At 39.1% G+C, this 21,062-nt stretch overlaps 1 protein-coding gene across 1 annotated transcript; it reads right to left on the bottom strand.

Moving 5' to 3' along the window:
- Positions 1 to 3,281: 3,281 nt before the first annotated feature.
- Positions 3,282 to 19,790, bottom strand: RAP1B (RAP1B, member of RAS oncogene family). The gene is made up of 7 exons (XM_026052809.1): positions 19,694 to 19,790; positions 18,213 to 18,281; positions 15,768 to 15,824; positions 13,878 to 14,018; positions 9,454 to 9,597; positions 7,755 to 7,870; positions 3,282 to 6,513 (listed from the first exon to the last, which is right to left on the bottom strand). Exons 1-6 carry the CDS (start codon positions 19,748 to 19,750, stop codon positions 7,784 to 7,786), a joined length of 555 nt encoding a protein of 184 aa, XP_025908594.1. The 5' UTR covers positions 19,751 to 19,790; the 3' UTR covers positions 3,282 to 6,513; positions 7,755 to 7,783.
- Positions 19,791 to 21,062: the final 1,272 nt, after the last annotated feature.

Raw genomic sequence — 21,062 nt, 5'->3', positions numbered from 1 at the left:
AACGGCCGCACCRCTCCCGCCTTCCCGCCGCCGCGGCCCGGAAGGGAAAGCGGCATTTCCGCCCGGGCGCCGTGGGCGCCGCCGCACCGCGCATGCGCCGCGCGGCACGGGCGGCTCCGCGCATGCGCGGCGGGAGGCGGCGGCCGTTAGGGCGGCGTGTCGACCCCGTGCTCCCTCCTCCCGCCGGGGAGCCGTTAACGGCGGCGCCGCAGCTCCCTGCGGGCTCCCCGCCGCCCGTGCGCGGAGCCGGGGGCTGCTCCCCGAGCTCGCCGCTGCGCCTCAGCTTGCGCTCACAAACTCCTAAATTAAAGACAATGAAATTTTTTTCTCCCCACTGGAATAACTCCAGTTATTCCAGGCTGGCTGCCGCTGGCAAGAGATGGTGGTGGGCGCACGGGAAAGCCGCAGAGCTGGCAGCGGGAGCCGCGAGTGCCCCCGGGCCCCAGCTGCAGCTACAGTTACCAGGGATGTCCAAGAGATGGGTCAGGCCTTTGAACTCCTGGGGCAGAGAAATTCCTCCTAGAGCGGCGGGTCCGGGACGAAGAGCCGCCCGAGGCAGCGGGGCTGTTGGCCGTCTCTGGCTCTGCGGGAGCTGCCCTGAGCTGCTCGTAAAATGGTTGGTCCTGGTTTGTCCTGGAGCCGCCGCAGAGCTGAAGCCCAGGAGGGTCCGTGCGGAGGGGACTCGGGGACTGTTACCCCTGTCCTAGACGCTTAACACTTTTAGCTTCGCTGGAGCTCTTCACGGGGCAGGGTAGCAATAGACGCTGAATTTAAGTTTGTATAAAAACTGATAATCCCAACCCAGTTTCACMTATTTCCATCAACATGGATCCTAGGTGCAGCCCTCATGTGGAGTGTGTTTACTAGATACACTAGGTTAAAGCTAGCTGTAATGTTAGCTTTAAAATTAGATTCCAGTACAGTCCATTCATCATTACCCTAATACATTGTAGAGATGCAAACATGACATTAACATACACAAAATTCAAGACACTCTTAACTATCAAAAGTAATAAGAAAAATTGTGTAAAGTGACARCAACAAGCATAGCTTAGCTGAGCTTGAAGTACAAAGAAAACCATGGAATCCCCATTGTGTCGTGTTTCCTTTTAAGAATGAATTTTGTCATGTTTTAGCCCTTTTTCTCCTAGTTCAAACATTCCTAAAGCTTTCTGATTCCTCACATGTCTTTAAGCATGAACTCTGTCCCTGCCCCAAGCTCAGGACTGGAACCGTATCTTGCTTGCATTAAAAGGTCAGCGTTGACGCTCAGGTCTGAGAGAACTGTCCTGAATGGATTTTGACTCCTGCCCCTGTCCATGCAGTTCAGCTGAGTCTAAGGCAGGAAGACCAGGTAAGTGTCATTCGATTTGTGCCTGAAAACAACAGCACAGGTAACGAGCTCCACTTCATAGAGCTGGGATTTCAGATGGAGATTTTCATACTCTCACTGTGACTGAGGTTGCTAAATGCTCCCTGCTAGATCTAGAAGTAAATGGTGAAAATACCACATACTATGAAAAGATAAAAGCACACTGACCAAAAGAACTAGAATTTCCACTATATCTGAAGTCTGAATCTGAGATTGGAGACAACATACCAAAAGTTTATTGTAGTCCATCCCCCACACTCCCCAAAAAATCATGAATTACAGTTTCCTTCAAATGAGGTAGCCCACACCACTCCTGAAAAAAAAWWAAAAAATAAAAAATAAATAGAAAAAGAAAACCTGGTGGCACTTCCTTGAACCATCAAAGCTGCAGACCTTGCCGTTAGACCYAACTAGCTTTTCTTAAGGCTAAAGTGACTGAGTACGGATTTTYATTTATTTTTTATTTGTGTAAAGTGGAATTCTGAAAGCCTTTCTCTCTCCATTCAACCTCCGCCAAACAGCTGGAAATTCTGAAGATGCTTGTTTTGCCCTTCCTTTTTTAAACTCTCTGAAAATATTTGTTTGGAGCTCAAATATTGCAAGAGGGAACAAAATAAGAATACAAAACATAGCTCTGACTGTACTTCCCAACAGAGAATATAAATAAAAGTCAGTCAAGCACCATTCCAAAGTTTTACTTTATGTAACAGAAATTAAATAGGATTTGAAGAATTAAGTTCATAAAACTCAAAAACAAAAGAAAAGGGAGCTCAAGACTCAGAAATAAGAATTTAATCAAATTAAGATTTCTGTTTGTCTAAAGTTGCTTTAGAGAACTATACACACCTCTGCTTCACTACATATTTGAACAACTTTTGTTTTATTTATTTTTTTAATTCTCTTCCCCATACATAGGCTAATTAGCTACATATTGAAGTACAGCTTGATGCTGCTTAGGTCGCAGCTCTATCTCGGACAAAAAGCTTCTTGTCTACGCTGATGCTTTGCTGCATCTTCCTATTACAATTTAAATGTTATGTTACAGATAGCTGCACTACTGCTTTTGACAATCTAGGTCTACAAATAACTTTGTCTTATCGAAACGGAAGCTTTGTCTTGTTGAAACTTAGATGTCCTGGCAAGATTTCTCCCCCTTCTTACATTATCTGGCAAGGATAAAAAACTTTGGAAAGATCCATACTTTGATTCATCCACAATTCACTTGACTTTTTAAAATAGAAGAAAATCCTCATCTCACCCATAAGGAAACAGCAATTCTAATTACACCAGAACTGGAGAGAAATGCACAGCTTTAATCAAAACTTTAGCAATATTCTCCTCCCACCTTTCCCTTCTAGCATCACAATTACACAGTACATATTATAAAACAAACTTTAGTATCTAACTCTACAGTACTTTTCTACAAGTTACGTTCTCTTATGCAGAGAGTAAGTAGTAGTTTGAGTTTACAGTGCCATTTGTTTGGGCATCTGAAAACATCTTGCAATTCTCAAGTATTGCTTTAAGATAAGCAAGTAGACATTCATTTTACAGAATTATTTGAGAATGAAGGCATGATAACAATGTAAGAGATAATAAGTTAGTACTTAAAAGAAGTCCTAATAGGAAGAGAGTGCAATTCATTTAAATAATACTTATATATTTCAGGGTATAAACATAACTTTGTTTTTCCTCCACAGAAAGCTCAGACATTTGAGRTATTGACAAATACCAATCTCAGATTATGGTGGAAGTAAAACAGTCACAAACTGTGTGTGCGCTGTAAGCATAAACTGACTTTACAAGCAGTAAGCAGCAATACATAAGTATAGCATTGAATTTGGAAAATTAYCGTGTTATTTTTTGGTAAGGTATGAATTATGCATGCTTTCATCCAAAGCTTTGCAAGCAGAGCAGTGTCTTTTTGAAGGACCAAAGTAAACGAATCACTCGAAGAGGAGGCACGTCTACTACTCAAGAACATTTCTCCTCCTGCTTATTTAAATACAAGCAGGTCTGCCTGCATTCTTCAGCTGTTCTTGCTTCCATGTGGAAAGCATTCTGTTTCTACCAAAGTAGCCCAAGTGGAAAGCTCTTAAGATGTGTACACAGAGCACTTATCCTCAAGACATCTTAGAAAGTGTTTAAAGATTTCAGCGGACAGGCTTCTTTTCTGGAAGGGGTTCCYATTTACAGAGCTCCAACTGCTGTGAGGAACTAAGGTTCACTTCCCTAGAGAGAGCAGCTCCTCACACTGTAACTACTCAGAAAGCAAGAAAATCCTCTCACAATTTTTTTCTCACTCTTCATGCCCATCACTTCCTCAGCATTTGTGTCAGGCATCTTCCCTTCAATTGCTTTACACTGACACTTCTTTAAAGCCTGCCTAAATTTTCATAGGAGAATAATCTTGCATTTTAGGTATTAACCTGGATTATCATTTGTTAATATTGCTAATCTGGCCTAGCTCTAAATATTAAAAAAGAGCCAACAAAACACAGAAAACTTTCYCTTTTTAGCAGTATCTTGAGATGATGAAGACCAAAGTTTGAGTTTTTTGCTCTCCTGTAGCTTGTTCAAAACTTACCACATCTATTGCTGAGAAATTAYAATACATCTGCTCTTCCTCAGCACAACCAGGAGTGCAGTAAAGCTTCCAGGGCAAAGCTGGTGTTCCCTGCAGTTACAAGTCCTCTTAGACTGGCCACAGCGACCAAGTCAGTGCCCCTCTCATGTTATCCATCCTTTTTTTCTCCCTCCCACCTCCTGCCATCTGTACAGCTACTGGGAAGAGAAACACGCTGAAAAAAAACACCAAGAAAATGACAACTGGGACAGAAAAGCGTTAGGAAGAGCTGAATAAGCAAAGAGTGGAAGTTAAAAGAGGACAGGTACCGACTGGGCAGGCACAGAGGAGAGGATCTAGTGCAAGAGAACGAGGTCAGGCTGAAGCGTGGGACGCTCCTCTCTGGAAGCCGTGGGTATGCAGAGCGAACCAAAACAGGTATTTATGGGCATCAACTACAGTCTAGCTTGTAATGATAAACAGGAAGGGTCATCAAGCTTACTCCTGACTCTGCACAGGAAAGGAGTGCACCACTGAAGAAACTGCCAAGTCTACCAGCAGGAAGGGTCATCTGAACCAAATTCTTTCTGGGCAGAGTAAAGTAGCTCAGCTCACTGGTAGGAGCCAGCCTAATCGCACTGATTTTGCAGGCATGGCTTAGAGCATGCTCTGGCAATTCTGTGCCCCAAAAGCAGGAGGTACCAAGAATTTGGGTGTGACATGAATTTTCCAGAGCACAGCTAAGATCAGATCATCCACAGGCCAGGTATTCCACTTGACAGTCTAGCAGCGTTAACATATCTGCAGTCTGCAAAATTCTGCACTTAATACTGCCAGAGTGCTCTCCTGCAGACCTCCTTACACCGTGCTTGTTTGCTTTACGTCATTCCAAAGAAAACCAAATGCAGCCTTTTATCCTAAGAGAATATTTTAGCTACGCTATGCGAGTTTCAGCAATGACTTCTTCCTGGAAAGAAGGAAAATRGCCACAGGAACATGCCCTCAAATTCTGGGAACAGCTCCTGATAGTCCAACCTTTGAAGACAGATATTTCCTTGTAAGACTTTTTTTTTGTTTTTCTTTTTTTCTTACAAGAGAACTTTAACACTTCAAATATTCCAAGTCCGAAACTGCAAACAGGGTTTCATCCAGCCAGAAGTTCATCCACCCTAGCACGTGGGATGCCAGCAAAATAAAAACCTACAGTATGTATTTGTTGGGAGACAGCATCATAACGGTTGCTTTAGGTCCTAAGATGTATGTATCTGTATGCAAGTGACACTGAAATCAACAGTTACTAGCACTACTAAAACACAAAACATTCAAGTAGTATAACTGTAATGCAAGCCCTTGCATGGCAATCCAAATTTATTGAACTACTGATGCTAAGTCATACAAAATTGCACCACTTTAATTAAGGCTTTTAGTTTACATTTGGCCACCTCAAAGCAGTTGTAACATTAGGTTGGTCAATTTAAATACTGTGGCTCCCTGTTGGATATACACACAATCTTTACACCCAAACGTTAATGCATACAAAGCAACAAGGCATTGTTAAATAAATCAGCAAAAGTTAATTACTGCAACTTAGGCCCTGTGACCAATTACACATGATTAAAATTACTTCCCACATTCACATCCACAGTACTCTTCCACCATTTAACATCTCAACCAAAACGTTACACATGTAAAACAATCACTAACAGGCAAAAGTACTAAACCTGTATATTTGGTATTGCAAATACACTTATGCATGAGCAAGCAAGGGAATTCACAGTGAGAATCTAATGCTGCAGAAGCCCAAAAATGATTTACAAAAAATTGTTAAATCATTAAAAAATCGTTTTAAAATATACACTTCTTGTTGTAGACCCCCACTGTACACACAACTATAAACATTGTTCCCTATGTAAACAAGGAAAAGGAAACATACAATAAAAGGTTGAAAAGTCTGGACATTTCCTTCCCAGCAGATATTAAAGGCCGTGTCTTTAGTCAGACATTATACTGAAAGGACTCTTAAAGACTAGATCACTGTCTCCACAGGTTTCTCCTAAAATTAAAAAACTATATAGCTGTTGTGTTAATCAAAGCGCTTTTGTACAATACGATGATGATGATCCTGTATTTCTTTAAAAAAGTTACAATAAGCTACAAATACCGATGAAGCAAAGTTATCTGGAGTAGTCTATATAGGAGCTCTTTGGACTTTCTTTTATTATGCTAAAATAGTGGTGCTTTTAGGATTTACATTATTGTACTCTCCAATAGAAAGTGGGGATTGTTAAAGTATACAGTACACAGTTTTCATACATGTACAACATTGGTGGATGAACAATGTCTCTTATCAGTAATACTGGATGTAGGCTCTGGTTTTACCAGTTGCATACACTTAGAATATTTATAAGTAAAAATCTCTCGTGACACTGGAAAGTGATTAGAATGTGCAAACTGATGTAGTAGCTTTCATCCGTTTCTTAAAGGGTACCACCACAGGAAAGTCCATTTAAGATGTTGGTAGGTTTAATAAAGTTGGAATGCTGGCACTGTTGAATTGGGCAACAGTTCTTCAGACCTGGAACAACAGAACAACCTGTTAGCATCAGCAGCAGCTCCTTTCACTGTTCAGTTCTTTATTTAATGCCACTAGCTAGTCCTTGGAAAAGAGACTGGGAAAATAACCACTTTGTTTCCCCGCTGCTATCGCTCCTACTCCACATAAACAACAGGTTATCTCAATAAGTAAAACTGGAAAGAGACACAGGGGAGTAAGGGGGTTGTGGAAATCACTGCTCCTAAATTGCCCTCCTCAGAGTACTGTGAGTGACAAGCACACAATCCCTCCAGGAGCTTTTGGAGTCTTCTCAGTTTCAGTCAGTTTGAGCTACTTATATACTTGATCTCCTACCACGATCTTCCAGTATGTCAAGTGAGCAGATGACAAAGTACCCCAGTACTCATACAGGTGTGAACCACCAGCTATAATTCCATTGCTTGTGTGCTGCGTATTGTAGCTGTTCAAACAAACACTGTACCACCAAACTTGGAGTAATTGAGATGAACAGGGAATATTTACAGTATGCCAGGTCAATCAAGAGACCTCTGCTTGTCCTCAGCTGGAAGTGTGTGGGGGAAACCACACGAAAGCCACAGACAAAATTCAAGTTTGTTGATTGGCTTCTGAGAAACCTTGCTCAAGAACAGGCTGGAGTTTCCCTGAGCCTTCAGCAGTRTTCTTAGAACATGGGTTTAGCTGGGTAAAAATATTAGCCAAATGTCATTACCTAGCAAATTCATCTAGTAACCTAATAGCTGCAGGTCAAATAAGTGCTGAAACTATCATCTCACAATTATTTTCCAAAAACCACAATTGCAATGCAGCCTAGAAAATATCTATATAGCCCAGAGAAATGAAGCTTAAATTCCTATGATGCAATGCAAGCACGTGCAGGAGACCAAAGACAGAAGTGACATTTTAGCACAGAAACTACAATATTTTACAGTGTGCATTCCCAGTGATTGAGCTCTTGCAGCATATTCTACCACTTTTAAAAATAAAACCCCATTTCCAAAAGCCAAAACATTAAAGTATTAGAGCAAGGACTGTTCACCTGAGCTKTGCAAACACCTTAAGGCTGAATGAAATCTCAACCCCAGTGTGAACAGTTTACTTTGCACTTACTTTAAGCTCTGACATTGAACAGCAGAAATCAAGCTCATACACATTTCCATGTCAACGTCAAGCACATATTTTCAATGCAGTTCTGGATTTTTAATAACCATACAACAGAAAACCCTCAAAGCATTAAAGTTTACCTGGCTCAGAGCTACAGTACAGCTGTGTATTAAAGTAGCTGACATGATGACTTTTTACGTGCTTTTCCAGGCACCGGAGTTTTTCTGTTAATTTGCCGCACAAGGTCATAAAAGATCTGTGAACATAAAAACCAATTGCATATTCTCAAAAACACGCTATAAATATGCAGTTGTCACAAAGTTAGAAAGTTAAACTGTATACTCAGTGCYTGCCTACATTTTGCTTTCTAATATGATTATTTGCCAAGGATTTTCCAGCTTCTATGAAGTCAATCATAAAGGCCTCTATAATCTACACCTGTTTAATGTGCGAGTCATTTACTTGAAAATGTACAMCATATACTGCAGCCATCAACTGCTATATGCTCTTACTTTGCAATTTAGCACTCCTGCCAATAAACCAGCTACAGGTTTCTCTTTATTCAAGGCACTCTCATAACGTTCTGTTTTGTTAAGAACACGTTCTAGTAAGTTTTAACTGCCAATTTTCACAGTGACGCAAGTACACTGCCTAGTTAGTAGTATTTCCAGTATTCAAATGATACCGTATCAGGCCTTTTCAGATACTTCAGTACCTTTTTTAAACAAGTCTAGGCAATTAATTCAGCAGTCTCTTCAGGGCTACAACATGACAAAACCTGAACGTTTCCCAGAACAGTAACTGACGTATGACACATCTTCACGCTTGTTCTAATTGGAATCAAGAGACTCAGTTCCAGGGAAATGCCAATTTAAGACAAACTTAAATACAATACTAAATACAATTCAACACGTGCATTGTCATCAATATTTTTCCAATTACGTCTCCTTCTCTTAAATATTTTAAGACAAGGAAGTCTTCACGCCAAAGCCATCCTAGCAGTTTCTTAAGCACTATTCCCAAAAAAGCACACCTTCCAACAAGGATTTCTAGTGTTTGAAATAAGTTCCGACTCATTAAGCCTACGAATTTTATATAGTTAAGATGACAAATTTTTATTTCAGAAAAAAATTAGTGTCCAGAAATTCGTAACTAATTCAACATATTATTCTTCTTTTTCCTTCTTGTTGTAAATCAGATGTGCTTAAAGCCAACACACATTCAATTTGATGCAACTCTTGCACAGAGGCGCTTTGAGCTCAACTTTCACTGCCCACAATATTTTCCAGAAGACACGATGACTGCAGAATGCAACATAAACTTCAAGCTGTTCCAGAAATGCAACCACTAACACAACCTGATTTTCTATATGTTGGCATCTCCACCAGAAAAGAACACGTGTGTTCTTGTGCCTAAAAAGGCATGTGTTTGATCACTTGGTTTCTGCTAACTAGACAGTGTAGCTCTGCCTGCCTCTTCAGCACACCTGGTGAGGTTGCTTCTCTGAGCAGTGTTAATTTTGACAAAATCCATAGGAATTCTGCCACTGCATCTCTAAATTTATTACGGGATAACTGGAATCCATTAGCAAGCACATTCTCAGTGGCTACAGATTACATCAACTAAGAAATGCAAGATAAAAAAAAATGGAACCAAATAGAAGCATTTGTATGAAAGTTGCAAGTCAAAGCTTACATTATACCCTGTGAAGTCAACAGCTGAGGAAATATGACATCAGCAGGTTAAGTTTTGCCCACTATGCTCAATAAGTCTGCTTGTTTTTCCTGACAAATGGTACTGTTTGCTTGYGAGAACACTGCTACTAGTATTTGGTCTTACCTCATTAACATTTATCTTTGATTTTGCAGAAGACTCTAAGAATGCACAATTGTTCCATTGCCTTGCTAGGTTCTGACCTTGTTCCTTTCCCACAACTCTTTCGTCTTCCAAGTCACACTTGTTGCCAACCAGAATCATAGGCACCTAAAAACAAACGGTTCACACGTGAGCCAGCAAAACAATCATTACAATTTTGGGAAAAGACAGTTTTAGACACCTGAAATCCAAGTCTCAAATACTTCAAATTCTCAAACATTTCCCGCTCACAACTACGTCGAGTATGAGGGAAAAGACAAAGTCACTTTGATTTGAAGATGAATGTCTAATACTACTGTAAACTCAAAAGTGTTATATGAGAGCTTGATTATTCAGGAAATCAGGATCCCCTGCAAAAAGGTTTATGGAAGTGTTACAAAACAGCCTGCCTACTGAAGCTGGCAAACACACCAAGGAGGTACCCATGATTAGTTACAACCTGAGCCAGTTGGCCTACATATCCTGCCTGGGTAGACTCTTGTTCATCTCAAATCCTGATTTTAGAAGGATATGTCAAAGTGCAAGAAAATTAAGCACAAGCCATTTTGTCTGCAATCATATTCTGATTATAATTCATACTCCCCTTTCTTCTCACTTGGTGCCCAGGTCATTGTGATACTTATAAATGGTACCTTCCAAGTCAGACTTAGGAGGTTTATTGCTTACTGAATYACCATATAGTCACCTCAGATTTCTTCTAGGCAGCAGTGCAAAACACTGACTACAGATTATACCACCTTCTCTTGCAGTTTTCAGTCAAGGACAAAAACCTGCACAAACTTATACATTCTCAATCTGCATTACTGAAAGACTTCACATTCCATTATTCAAAGAAATCCTTTACCTGAAAGCCTGCCAAAAGAGACCAGTTTGTGTTGCGCAGGTGCTCTATCACGACACAAGTTATTTCCCCTCCAAATTACACAATTACTGTTCTATTTCTGGAGGGAGCAGGAACACAGCCCGCCATGACCCATCACTTAACTTTTAATAGTTTTCTGCAATCGTTTGTTCATACCACCCAACTGAACAGCACTATGTAGTGTGTTAAACTTACATGTTTACTTAACACTTACGTGTTAGTTTAAAACTTGCATGCTATGAAATGTTAAGTGAATGTTGCTGGAAGAACAAGGCCAAGTTGTCTACCTAAACTACTGTTCTTCATAACACAGGAAAAAACATATGAGAAGGAGTTCCTAACTTCTTCCATTCATGCTCATACAGTACAGCGCGTATTTGTTCTGCCTCTCCCAGACAGATTCATATGGACAGCAAGAAACTGGCAATACTGTGAATCCGGCGTTCACTATTCCCTCTGCACCTCCAGAACGGATAATAGATTTTAGTTTTCTCTTATGTTGTAAGCAGCACTGGTTTCATCCCCCTCCTTCAGGAAATGACTCTCAAACTTGCTCGTACTCAGGGCCAAAAATTAAGAAAAAGATTTTACAAGGCAGCTTGTAGGGGGAAAAAAAAATCCCACTATTTTTTCTTGCAATACAGGATAACTACAAAATTGAATTCCTGTCTGAAGAATAAAGATCTCACTTATCAGTAATCTAGCTGCTCGCAGAATTCAGCAACAGAACAAGAAATGGGTTAACCTATCAGCAAGGCTCTGCAATACACATTTTACATGTTGAATTCACTTACTGCTACCTATTCATATAATAAATAATACTGACCAGAGTACAAAGAAAGATTTGCCACAGGACGGTGAGATAACATGCCTTAACTTTATGAAACAGTAGCGAAACAACAAATATCTCCATTCAACTGGATCAGAATTTAAWTTTTTTACACTGAAAAAAAAGTGATAAAGATAGCAAAGGCAGGAAAACATAATTCTCTAGATAAATAAATAATTTCACTGCAGCAGAAACTGGCAACTTCTCCCAACAGTGACCTGCAGTTCCTTTTCTCTCAGCTTAGATGTTCTCAAGCAGCCTGGACAGCTTAAGAAATGGGAAGATGGGAGTATTTAATACAATCCTTTGGCAGCCAGCACAGAGATGAGAATCAGGACAAGTCGCAGAGCTAATGGGCTTCTGGGAGGCTTCACCAAGGCAAACCAACAGAAAGCTACRCAAGATACTGCTGGTCTCTTGCCAGGCTCTTATGGCCCCATCAAGAAAATCTTCTCCAGCACTGCCCTATCTGCCCATCAGCAGATTTCTCCAAACTTCTCAGTTACTGTACAGTGAGGCAGGCAATATTCCTGCGTTATTATACTATATTTCTATCATATAAAACCAAGGTTCCATTAACACTGTTTTTCTGATTGGGAATCAGTAAAAACTGTTATCTATGATTTTTTTGCTTCTTCCAGTAAAAAAAAAATCCACAAAAAGATCCCACTGTTTGAATGTGCATGATATTGACTGAATGAGAAACTGCTAGAAATTACATCCTGGGAAAGTCTAGTGTAAGCATACATATACACACCACTCCATACATTATGCATAAACACATGGGACATGTTTCTTCTTTTGTACAGCCATTTGTCAGATAAGAAATTACCTAAAGCAACCAAAAAGTGTCTAGCAGATAAGAGGAAAACTGGAAAACAGATCCCTATACTAATGAGGGAGCAACATTAATGCTATGAAACCACCATTCTTTCCCCTCCTCCCTTTGCTTTGAGGGAAAGGGCGGGAAAGCAGGATAGCAAGTGACACCAAGGCAGCTATGGCTGCATCGCGATCCAAAATGACACGCTTAAGGCTCTCACTTCCATCTGAAAGTCAGACAAATATCCGGGCATCAGGCAGGAAGCATGGGCAGCAGGTTGGGAATGTCAAAGGCGTGCTGGGTATATACAATATATATGGATATATATGCTGCCAATTCAGCAAGTTCCACATGTTTGTTCTAGATGACCTCATGAGATTTTGTTTCTACATGCACAGCTGTCACTTGTGAATGTTAAAGATATCAAGCAGTCTCCTGAAGAATCTATTGCAACATTCTTACGCGTCTGGGAAAATCTCGGAAAAAGTAGGTGGTACTAGGTGGTCCAATGATGGTCCTAAAGCTCCCTTTGCCACTCCTCTCCTAGCAAATCTGCACTTGTTTCAGGAGCATTTTGCTCCCGGTCCTTATTAGTAGTGAGATGATACAAAGAGATGCTAAATTGACCCTTCACAAAAGGAAGCTTTATTTAAAGGATTATAATATTTTTTATCTTTGAGTATTTCCCTGCTGAGAAAGCAAGCCATGCCTAAGCTCTAGCAGAGGAAAAATTTTAATGGAAATTTTGGTGAGGAGATCTGAAATGACCACCTGAAACTCATTATTTTTCTCCTGTTATCGTGGAATGGCTTTCAAGACTGGAAGGGATTTTCTAAAAAGACAATACAGGAAAGACAATTCCAAAACACATTAGCAAAGAAGAACGCCAGTCAGAAAAAAATACGCCATGAAAACTAAGGCTTAATATCAACCCCCTCCCCGCCATTTATCTTGCTTGAAAAAGCAAAGGGCTCTATGCTGTAAGAATCACAGTGAAGTTCCCTAAAAGTGAAAATCTGATAGATCCTGGCATTGACAACAGGACATCTGTAGCTAGGTATGTGCARTAATGAAGGGACCACGACAACATTCATGCACACAATTTAAATGCCACAGGCAGAGCTGAAAGCTAAAATATTTAATGCTTTCTGCTTACATTTCCCCACCACCACCAAGAACAAAGTTTTATGGCTWGTGGCTACAACTTAGTGATGTTTTGCACTAGAAATATCTTGCTCATAGAGAATGAAAGTCTTACTTATAAGTTTATGTTACAGTCAAGCGCTTTCAGAATTACAGCTTAGCTAATAAGCACTAAATATTTACTTTCTATAACTGTAGTAAGTTCTATTACCTGAAATTTCTCAGCCTCATTTTCTAACCTCAATAACACAAGAAAGAAGTGCATATTAAACCTGTGTAGATTGTAATGTAATATAAGTTACATGTAAGTTACCATGTAAGTTGAAATAACAGGAAAATCTTCCAAAAACTTTTCGATTTTGTGCTTTTTAAAATCATAAAGGGAAAACATATTAGAGCATTACAACTATATTTTTAAAACTATATCCATTAAAAAGCAATAGAGGGTAAGGCAGATTTGCTTCAGACTTTTTTTCTGCAGTGCTACTGAATAAGGCTACGTAGATTCAAATATAGTACTTTAGAAGGGGAAAAAATTGAACACCTAATTCTCTTTACATACCACATAAGAAGAGTCACAACTTGCGCCAGTTTGCCTATTTATATCAAGAGTTATATTTCAGTACAACACTTGTGTTGGTTGGTCTGACTTTTAAATTAAAGTTTGGCACATATCTAATCAACATCTATAACGAGAATAGCAAGTCTTAGGCATTTTCAAGGCTGCTTACATCATCAGTGTCTTTGACTCGAAGAATCTGTTCTCTTAGATCCTGTAAATCATTAAATGTGGACTGTGCTGTGATGGAATATACTAATGCAAAACCTTGWCCATTTTTCATGTATAGGTCTCTCATTGCTGTAAACTGTTCCTGTAATTAAAAAAAAAATAAAAATTAAAGATGCTGCTTTCAATTTGCACTTCCCCTTATGCTTCAGGTTATAGTTATCACAAGTGTGAAGCCCACCCCTCCCCCCCTTTTTTTTTCCCCACTAACCAATATTTACCTATTTGGTCATACATGTTTTAGTAAATTGAACAACTCTTAAATAAAACAGAAGTTTGTAACACACTCTGGGGTGCTGAATGTTGTCTAGAGACTGTCTAGGGCTACCAACCTAGAAAAAATAATCAGCAGAAAACTCGAGCAATTCCCAGAGAACAAGTAGAAGAATTACAGAAATCCCATTCCCCTGACATATCAACTCTTTCTCATCTCCTACTTCTTTAAGACATGCGGGAGAACAACTCCATCTCTTTTCAGCCCCCAAATTTATAGCCCAGACACCTTCCTATGTTAAATTCTTGTGTACTTGTCAAGAGCGTTGGATAGACGATGGGGAACGTCAGCAGGCTTGTCACATTTCCCAGGTGCTGGTGAGAGCAGTATATAATGTCACGTGTGCAGACTCAGGGGCGCACTGCAATGTTAGGACTTCCTGCTGCTTGAAAGCTCTCACTAGTGACACTGTGGAGCAGCATTTGCCTTTCTGGCATTGGTAGCTCAGCCACCTTGTGACTAAATACTAAACGAGTCTCTCCTCAAATGAATCTCTCCTMTTACTTTAATTATCACATTTTAGAAGTTCTTCAGCCAAACATTCGTCAAGTCTACGATCTTGAACTAAAATTTCATCCCACTTCCCCTCTTTCACATGATACAATTCTTCGTAGTGGAGCAGACTTGGGGCATGCTATTTTAACTCAAGCCATCACTATGTCTTAGCTTGTGATCAGGGGCAAATTCTTACATCAAATAGCATCAATGCTTTCAGAATGATGTTTGACATATCAGAAGCAGTTTTACAACTGTAATTTTAAAGGTTTCAACTGTATGCCAAACCCCTATCCAGTGAGATTTTACATGTTTGTACCCATATCCTATGTTTCATATCAACATTCTCTGCTACAAYTGAACCAAATACTGTATGACAAATTAAAAACATAATGTATTTGAGAAAACAGTCTTTCCAACTTCCTATACTTTTACACAGCATTCCTGACAGAGTTTCAATTAATGGCTATTGAACCAGATTGCTGTTACAGATGAGAGAAAACATGCTATGTTCCATGGGTCTTGAGTCAACACTCTTCAAATCAATGAGAGAATCAAGCAATTTCGGTAGAAATCACCCAGAAAAAAGTAAACATAACTCACCAGGATGTAAAAAGTCAGCATAAACCCTGTGCTTTGAGTTCACATAAGCTGACGAAAGCATTACTATTTTTATCCCAATGTCAGAATTCATTTCGCAAACACAAGGAAAAGGAGAGGAGAGGAAAGCATGGATTCTCTGCAGCAGTGAAAGTTAAAACTGTTCACTTTAGTAACCATTAGGCCTAAATTTACTGTAGGCAAACTTAAACAGCAGTGCAGTCAGCTTTGTAATGCTCAGTCCTGCATTTCCCCTATTACAGTATAAGGGATCACAGGAAACTTGCAATTCTTGTGCTGCTGTAATACCTCTGAGCTTTGTTTAAATATGGTATGGCAAAAACAATCTTTACCCAACACGCCCATGTGAGTTGCCCTTTGGAGAAGGAAACACCTGCCACGTCACAAATGAGACTCCCGCAAGTTTTGATGTCTTTAACACTTAGCAAAGTTCATTTTACATACCGTTCCTGCAGTATCTAATATTTCAAGCATACACTGTTGTGCATCTACTTCAACTTGCTGCCAAGAGAGAGAGATCCGGTTAGAACATTTCCTCTTGCAACACTCCCCTCCAAAGACATTAGGCACTGYGTGATTTTATAAGGAAATTTATAATGCATAAGGCAACATAACGGCATAAGAAGTTTATATGGGTATACACTTTGAGCACAGCAGGAAGAAGCTCTCCAAAGAGTCCTAGTGACATTTCCAAAAGAAGCTTCAGCTGTCAAGTACCAAGTGATGAGGCAATTTTGTCTATTAAAAAGCAGGTTGCTAAGTTTGCAATAATGGTTACCAGCAACTAGGCACAACCAATTTCTATTTGTTTCAATGATCATTTACAGACTGAAAAGTAGACATGAAAGCTGCATAGTTGGACTGCCACACTAATGGCCATTTAAGAGTAATTTAGATCAACAATAGAAGGAGAGGTTCATAGCTTGCAATACACTGAGCAAGCCAGCATGACTGGTCTCCCCAAACTAAGCCATTAGTGACTTATTCAGCTTTAAAAAAAATATCTTCCATAAATAGAAAGTTTAAGGCAGATCAGTCTACCTATCCAGTTCCCAGGTCCTCTATCTAGTTTTGACCTCTAAAGGAATGGTTGCGAGGGCAGCACAGAACACAGAAGTGCCCCGAGGCTGCTTCAAAACAGGAGACTTTCAGCTGAAGCAATAACACAATCTGGCCAAGTTTTCGTTTTCCCCTCTTTTAGGCTATCAGCACCCATCACCTCTTTACATTTGCATGTAGAATTCCTGGTTGGCTGATCAACACACCCTGGAAGAGCTCYGTTTTCTTCCTCCCCAATATATGCATTATCACTAGCTTAACTGTGGGCATTATTTTTGTAACTAGATTTAAGTTTCAGCAGGAAAAAATATAAATTTCTCTTCTCTTCACTTTTTTCCCCCCACCCCATCTCTCATATACAACTCAACATAAAGATTCCCTTAATAGCCATTGTTTTACCATATATAGGTGGCAAATATATAGTGCTCAGTCAACTAAGCAGCATTTATTCTCTTCAGGGAGAAATATTCAGGGAATAAACCAAGACTTCAATTTTCAAGAATTATGTTCAATTAGCTTTAGAATGCTGTTTCAGACAAACTTTAAATATTTAAAGTCACATCCTTTCAACTTCAAGGATTTCTAAATTAGACTTAACCAGTACCAAACTGCAACTATCAAAACAAAATGCTTTAAAACACCCAAGTCAAGAAGCAACCTAAAATGCTAACTAGCAGGGGGGGAGGGGGAACAAAAAGAAATCAAATACACGAAGTGTTGTGCAGACTTAAGTCATATTTTAGTAATCAGACTGATTTGAAAATAAAAGTTACAAAGAGTCATTTCAGGACCAAGCCTAAAATGAATATTTTTAAGATCTTTGCTTAAAAAAAATATTGAAAGACAGAATTGCTTGAGATGGCTTCGCTTTTCAGGGTTCATGGAAACTTCGTGGAATTTTCTTTTGAACATTCATCCAATGAACATCACAAATCTAACATGATTTGAAGAATGTAAATATATAAAAGAAACATTTCAGTTTGGTACAGCTTGCAATTTCCAGAGTCATTTATTGCAGGCCTTTGCTGGGTCAACCCACCAAACATCTGGATAGGGTCCAAAACTCCCGCTCCTCTAATATAATGTACTTAAAGGAAGGAAGCTGCCAGACAGAATCTGTTATTGCTCTTCTCTTTTTAATATGACAGTTCTGGCTCTGGCTGATTCCTCACAATGCTTAAAACAGATCAGGGTTTCCCAGCATACAGATTTCCATCAGCTCTCTAATTCTCTAGTATAAATGCAGGCTACTGCCAACAGAGGAGGTGCTGCAATTTCTCCCCATCCCCAGACAGGGCTGGTGCAGCTTTCCTTCCTCAAGGAAACACTGGCATTTTTGTGACTACATGGTGAGCTGCATCAGAGAATCAATAGATCTGAAAAGTAATTCACCTTAAAAATAAAAAAAWAGGAAATAAATACAGCTGAAAACTAATCTGCTTCACCACACAGGTGTAAAGCCATCACAACCTTGAGTATTAATCATGGTCTCAGCTTAAACCAATTAAATGAGCAGTATGGAGATTCAAGATGATGCAAGTGAAGAATATATAATCACTAGATTTTTTTTATGGTTATATTTTTTGATTTTTTTTTTAATTCTGAGCATAAAAATATCATTTTTACTTGCTAGCTAGCAAGACAGTATTAAAACTCTAGTTAACAACACTAACAGCAAGCATAACAACARATTAGCAAACAACTTTCTGTCTGTAAGTTACCAGATACTATGTGGCAATTACCAGGAAAGCCTTTTCTCAACCAATGACTCCAGTGTTTGACAATATTAAATCCTTAATTTTTGTAAGAAGAGAGATCTGTCMCATATACCTTTCTGTAGGAGTCCTCTATCGTAGGATCGTATTTTTCAACAAATATTCCTTGAACAAACTGTACGGTCTGCAACACAAAAATTTCAGCAAGAATTTTACAAATAATTCATAAACATTATATCCAAACTACTGTTCTCTATATACATTTAATTACCAGTCACATTTCTGAAAACAAGTTAAGGGATTGACTTAACTATAAATTAAAAGAAATCAAAGGAAGATAGAGGTATATGCCCATTTGGCTAAGTACCATTAAATAAGTAACAGCAGATCTTTTGTCCACCTTCATTTGGAGTATAAAAATTAAAGCATACATTWTAAATGTTTATCTAAAGGTTGGTGTCCTTAGTGTTTTTTTTTTTTTTTAATAGGATACTGCAGAGCTGCATGGCTTTTACAATTTGCATTTATAACTACTGCATATTCTGCTACTCATTTATCAGCACGGAAAGTAGTGAAAATTTTAGTAGTCTTAGCTAGTCTCTATGAGATATTCCTGTATACCTAGCATGTAGGACACCTTTAACAAGTGGAAGTGTAAGACTCGGTCAGAGAAAAGACAGGTCCAATTCAGGAAATGTTGTGGTAAGATAAAGAATTTAAGGGTGAAGGAAAAAAGTTCTTTCAGAATCTAAGGCGATTTATCRAGAATATTTTAGAAACCGCTTTGCAAGAGAAGAGTTCTTACTGACTACAGCAGATCTGTACACTTTGTAAGGTGCAAAATTAAACTGGAAGATCTAAAGTTAATACAATATGATATTCTCAGTCTCTCTAAAGGTTTTGTAAAATACTAGCCTGGATCAGAGTAACTACATTCTTCTGTAGCAGTTTAGCTAAAAATGCATGGGCTTTTTGGTTTATGGCAGTCTACCTGCTACAACTACACAATTGCTTATGGGAAAATACATTTAAAACAAAACAAAAAACAAACAAACAAAAAAAACAAACATGCTAACATATCTATAGATATGTAAATGGRTAAAAGTCACCAGCACAAACTAGTGCTTCTAGGACCACCATCAAAAGACAAGCAGCATCCCAGATTTTCTGGAGACAGAAGTTAGTAAAGACAGAGAGTGGGAAACCTATCCACACCACCAGTTTCACAAAGGAGCTTGATTTCCCACAGACATAAGGCAARGTTATCAAGCAAAGCCAGAGACTTTTGTTGTAACACTTTGGTTAGATGCTTCACTGCACAAAACAGCCAAAGACCTGAAGAAACATCAACCAAATCAGTCCCCAAACACCTGCATGCATGTTTAACTGGCACCAATTGATGCAGACACATCTAAGAAGTGCTCTCAGAAAGGTGCAGTAAAGGAAATACCTACGTTAGTCAAGAACTCTCAGCAGTCACTACTTGCATTTGTTAGCATTTGTGCACACTTCCACAGAACAGAAAGAGCATAGAGGAGAAAAAGCAAGACAGGAGAAGCCTATGAAAACATGCTGGAATTGGCGTAGAGCACTTACCAGAGCAGACTTTCCAACACCTCCAGAACCAAGAACCACTAGCTTGTATTCACGCATGATGCAAGAGATAAATCACCTCCAATACCTAAAAAGCACAATGAATTATTCAATAGTTTTGTTCAATAGGACTATTTTAGCATTATTAAAACAGTGTTACCTTAGTCATCAAATCATGGACAATTAAATACTGATATTAACTGATCAGTGCAGAGTAAATACCATTAGAGGCAGTATGCAGGCATAATCTAAGCAGGATGTCATTTTATACACAATACAGAAACAGAATCCATGGATCCTTACTCCAGATATTCACAATACTATTAACTGCTGCCCGGTGCTACTTCATCTAGCACATAAAAACTACCTCTGAAATTTTCTTGTTACCAGAACTAAGAGTCAGAAAGTCCCCTTGTTCTTCACTCATTATTTAGAATAACTTAGCTAGCATATCTAGCATAGTCAAGACAGCACAAAAAATTTTTCTAGTAGAGATTATTCTATTTCACAGAGTAGTAATTTAGAGAAAAATAGAAAACAGATTAGGATTATGTAATTATTAGATCTCAGCATCATAATCTTGCCAAAATACCACAGSGAATTTAAAAGCGCCAGCACACAGTTATCTGGAAGATCTGCTCACACCTCCATGCATTTGTTAGCTTCTCAAAGTCCTCTAGATGGGTTCATAGCCTTTAAAGTAGGCAGTAATTTGGCAAAGAAACTCATGCACTCCTGTGAGGAGGCCAATTACTTGTATTATAGCACTCCATCAAATGAGATGGCATCATCTCCTGCCTTTCTCAGAAAGCTGCATTGCCTTTTCTAGCCCTGCAAAGAAATCTCTAGGAGCTCCCAGGAACAGTCCCACCAAGCACTCGGGTGTTTCACAAAGGTCTCTYTCACTCTCTTCACCCATCTCTTTCACTCTAAAAGTTACTTGCATTATAAAGTAGGAGGAGAAAAGATCTCCTAGGAGACACACAGGTACCTAGAGGTCTTGCAGTTTCGTGGCCACTACATATAGTCTCCTGAGTATGTTTATCAGAGAAACTACTAGTAATATTTATTACCTACAGTACTGATACAATATTCTAGGAAAGTTTCTTAAATTCCACAGCACAATTCCTCAATTTCCCAAGCATCTTTTAGACAGTGTGGGTTGTTTTATACTTGTGTCTGACATGCATGAAAACACCTTCACCATTTCCTCTGACTAAAGCATGAACACGCTGACAAAAAACACACAACAAGCAAAGCAAAAAGAATACACACACAGAGGATGGTAGAGTTTTTTTTTTTTTTTTTCCTCATTTTTAGAAGACAACCACATCTCTTTATTAGTATATTTTGCTTACTCTCTATACATACA

The sequence above is a fragment of the Nothoprocta perdicaria genome, unplaced genomic scaffold (assembly GCF_003342845.1).
Source record: "Nothoprocta perdicaria isolate Ctin4 unplaced genomic scaffold, notPer1 scaffold_91, whole genome shotgun sequence".
Classification (NCBI taxonomy): Eukaryota; Metazoa; Chordata; class Aves; order Tinamiformes; family Tinamidae; genus Nothoprocta; species Nothoprocta perdicaria.
Note: the sequence above shows the minus strand (reverse complement) of the source record. Positions and strands in the feature narration are given on the sequence as shown.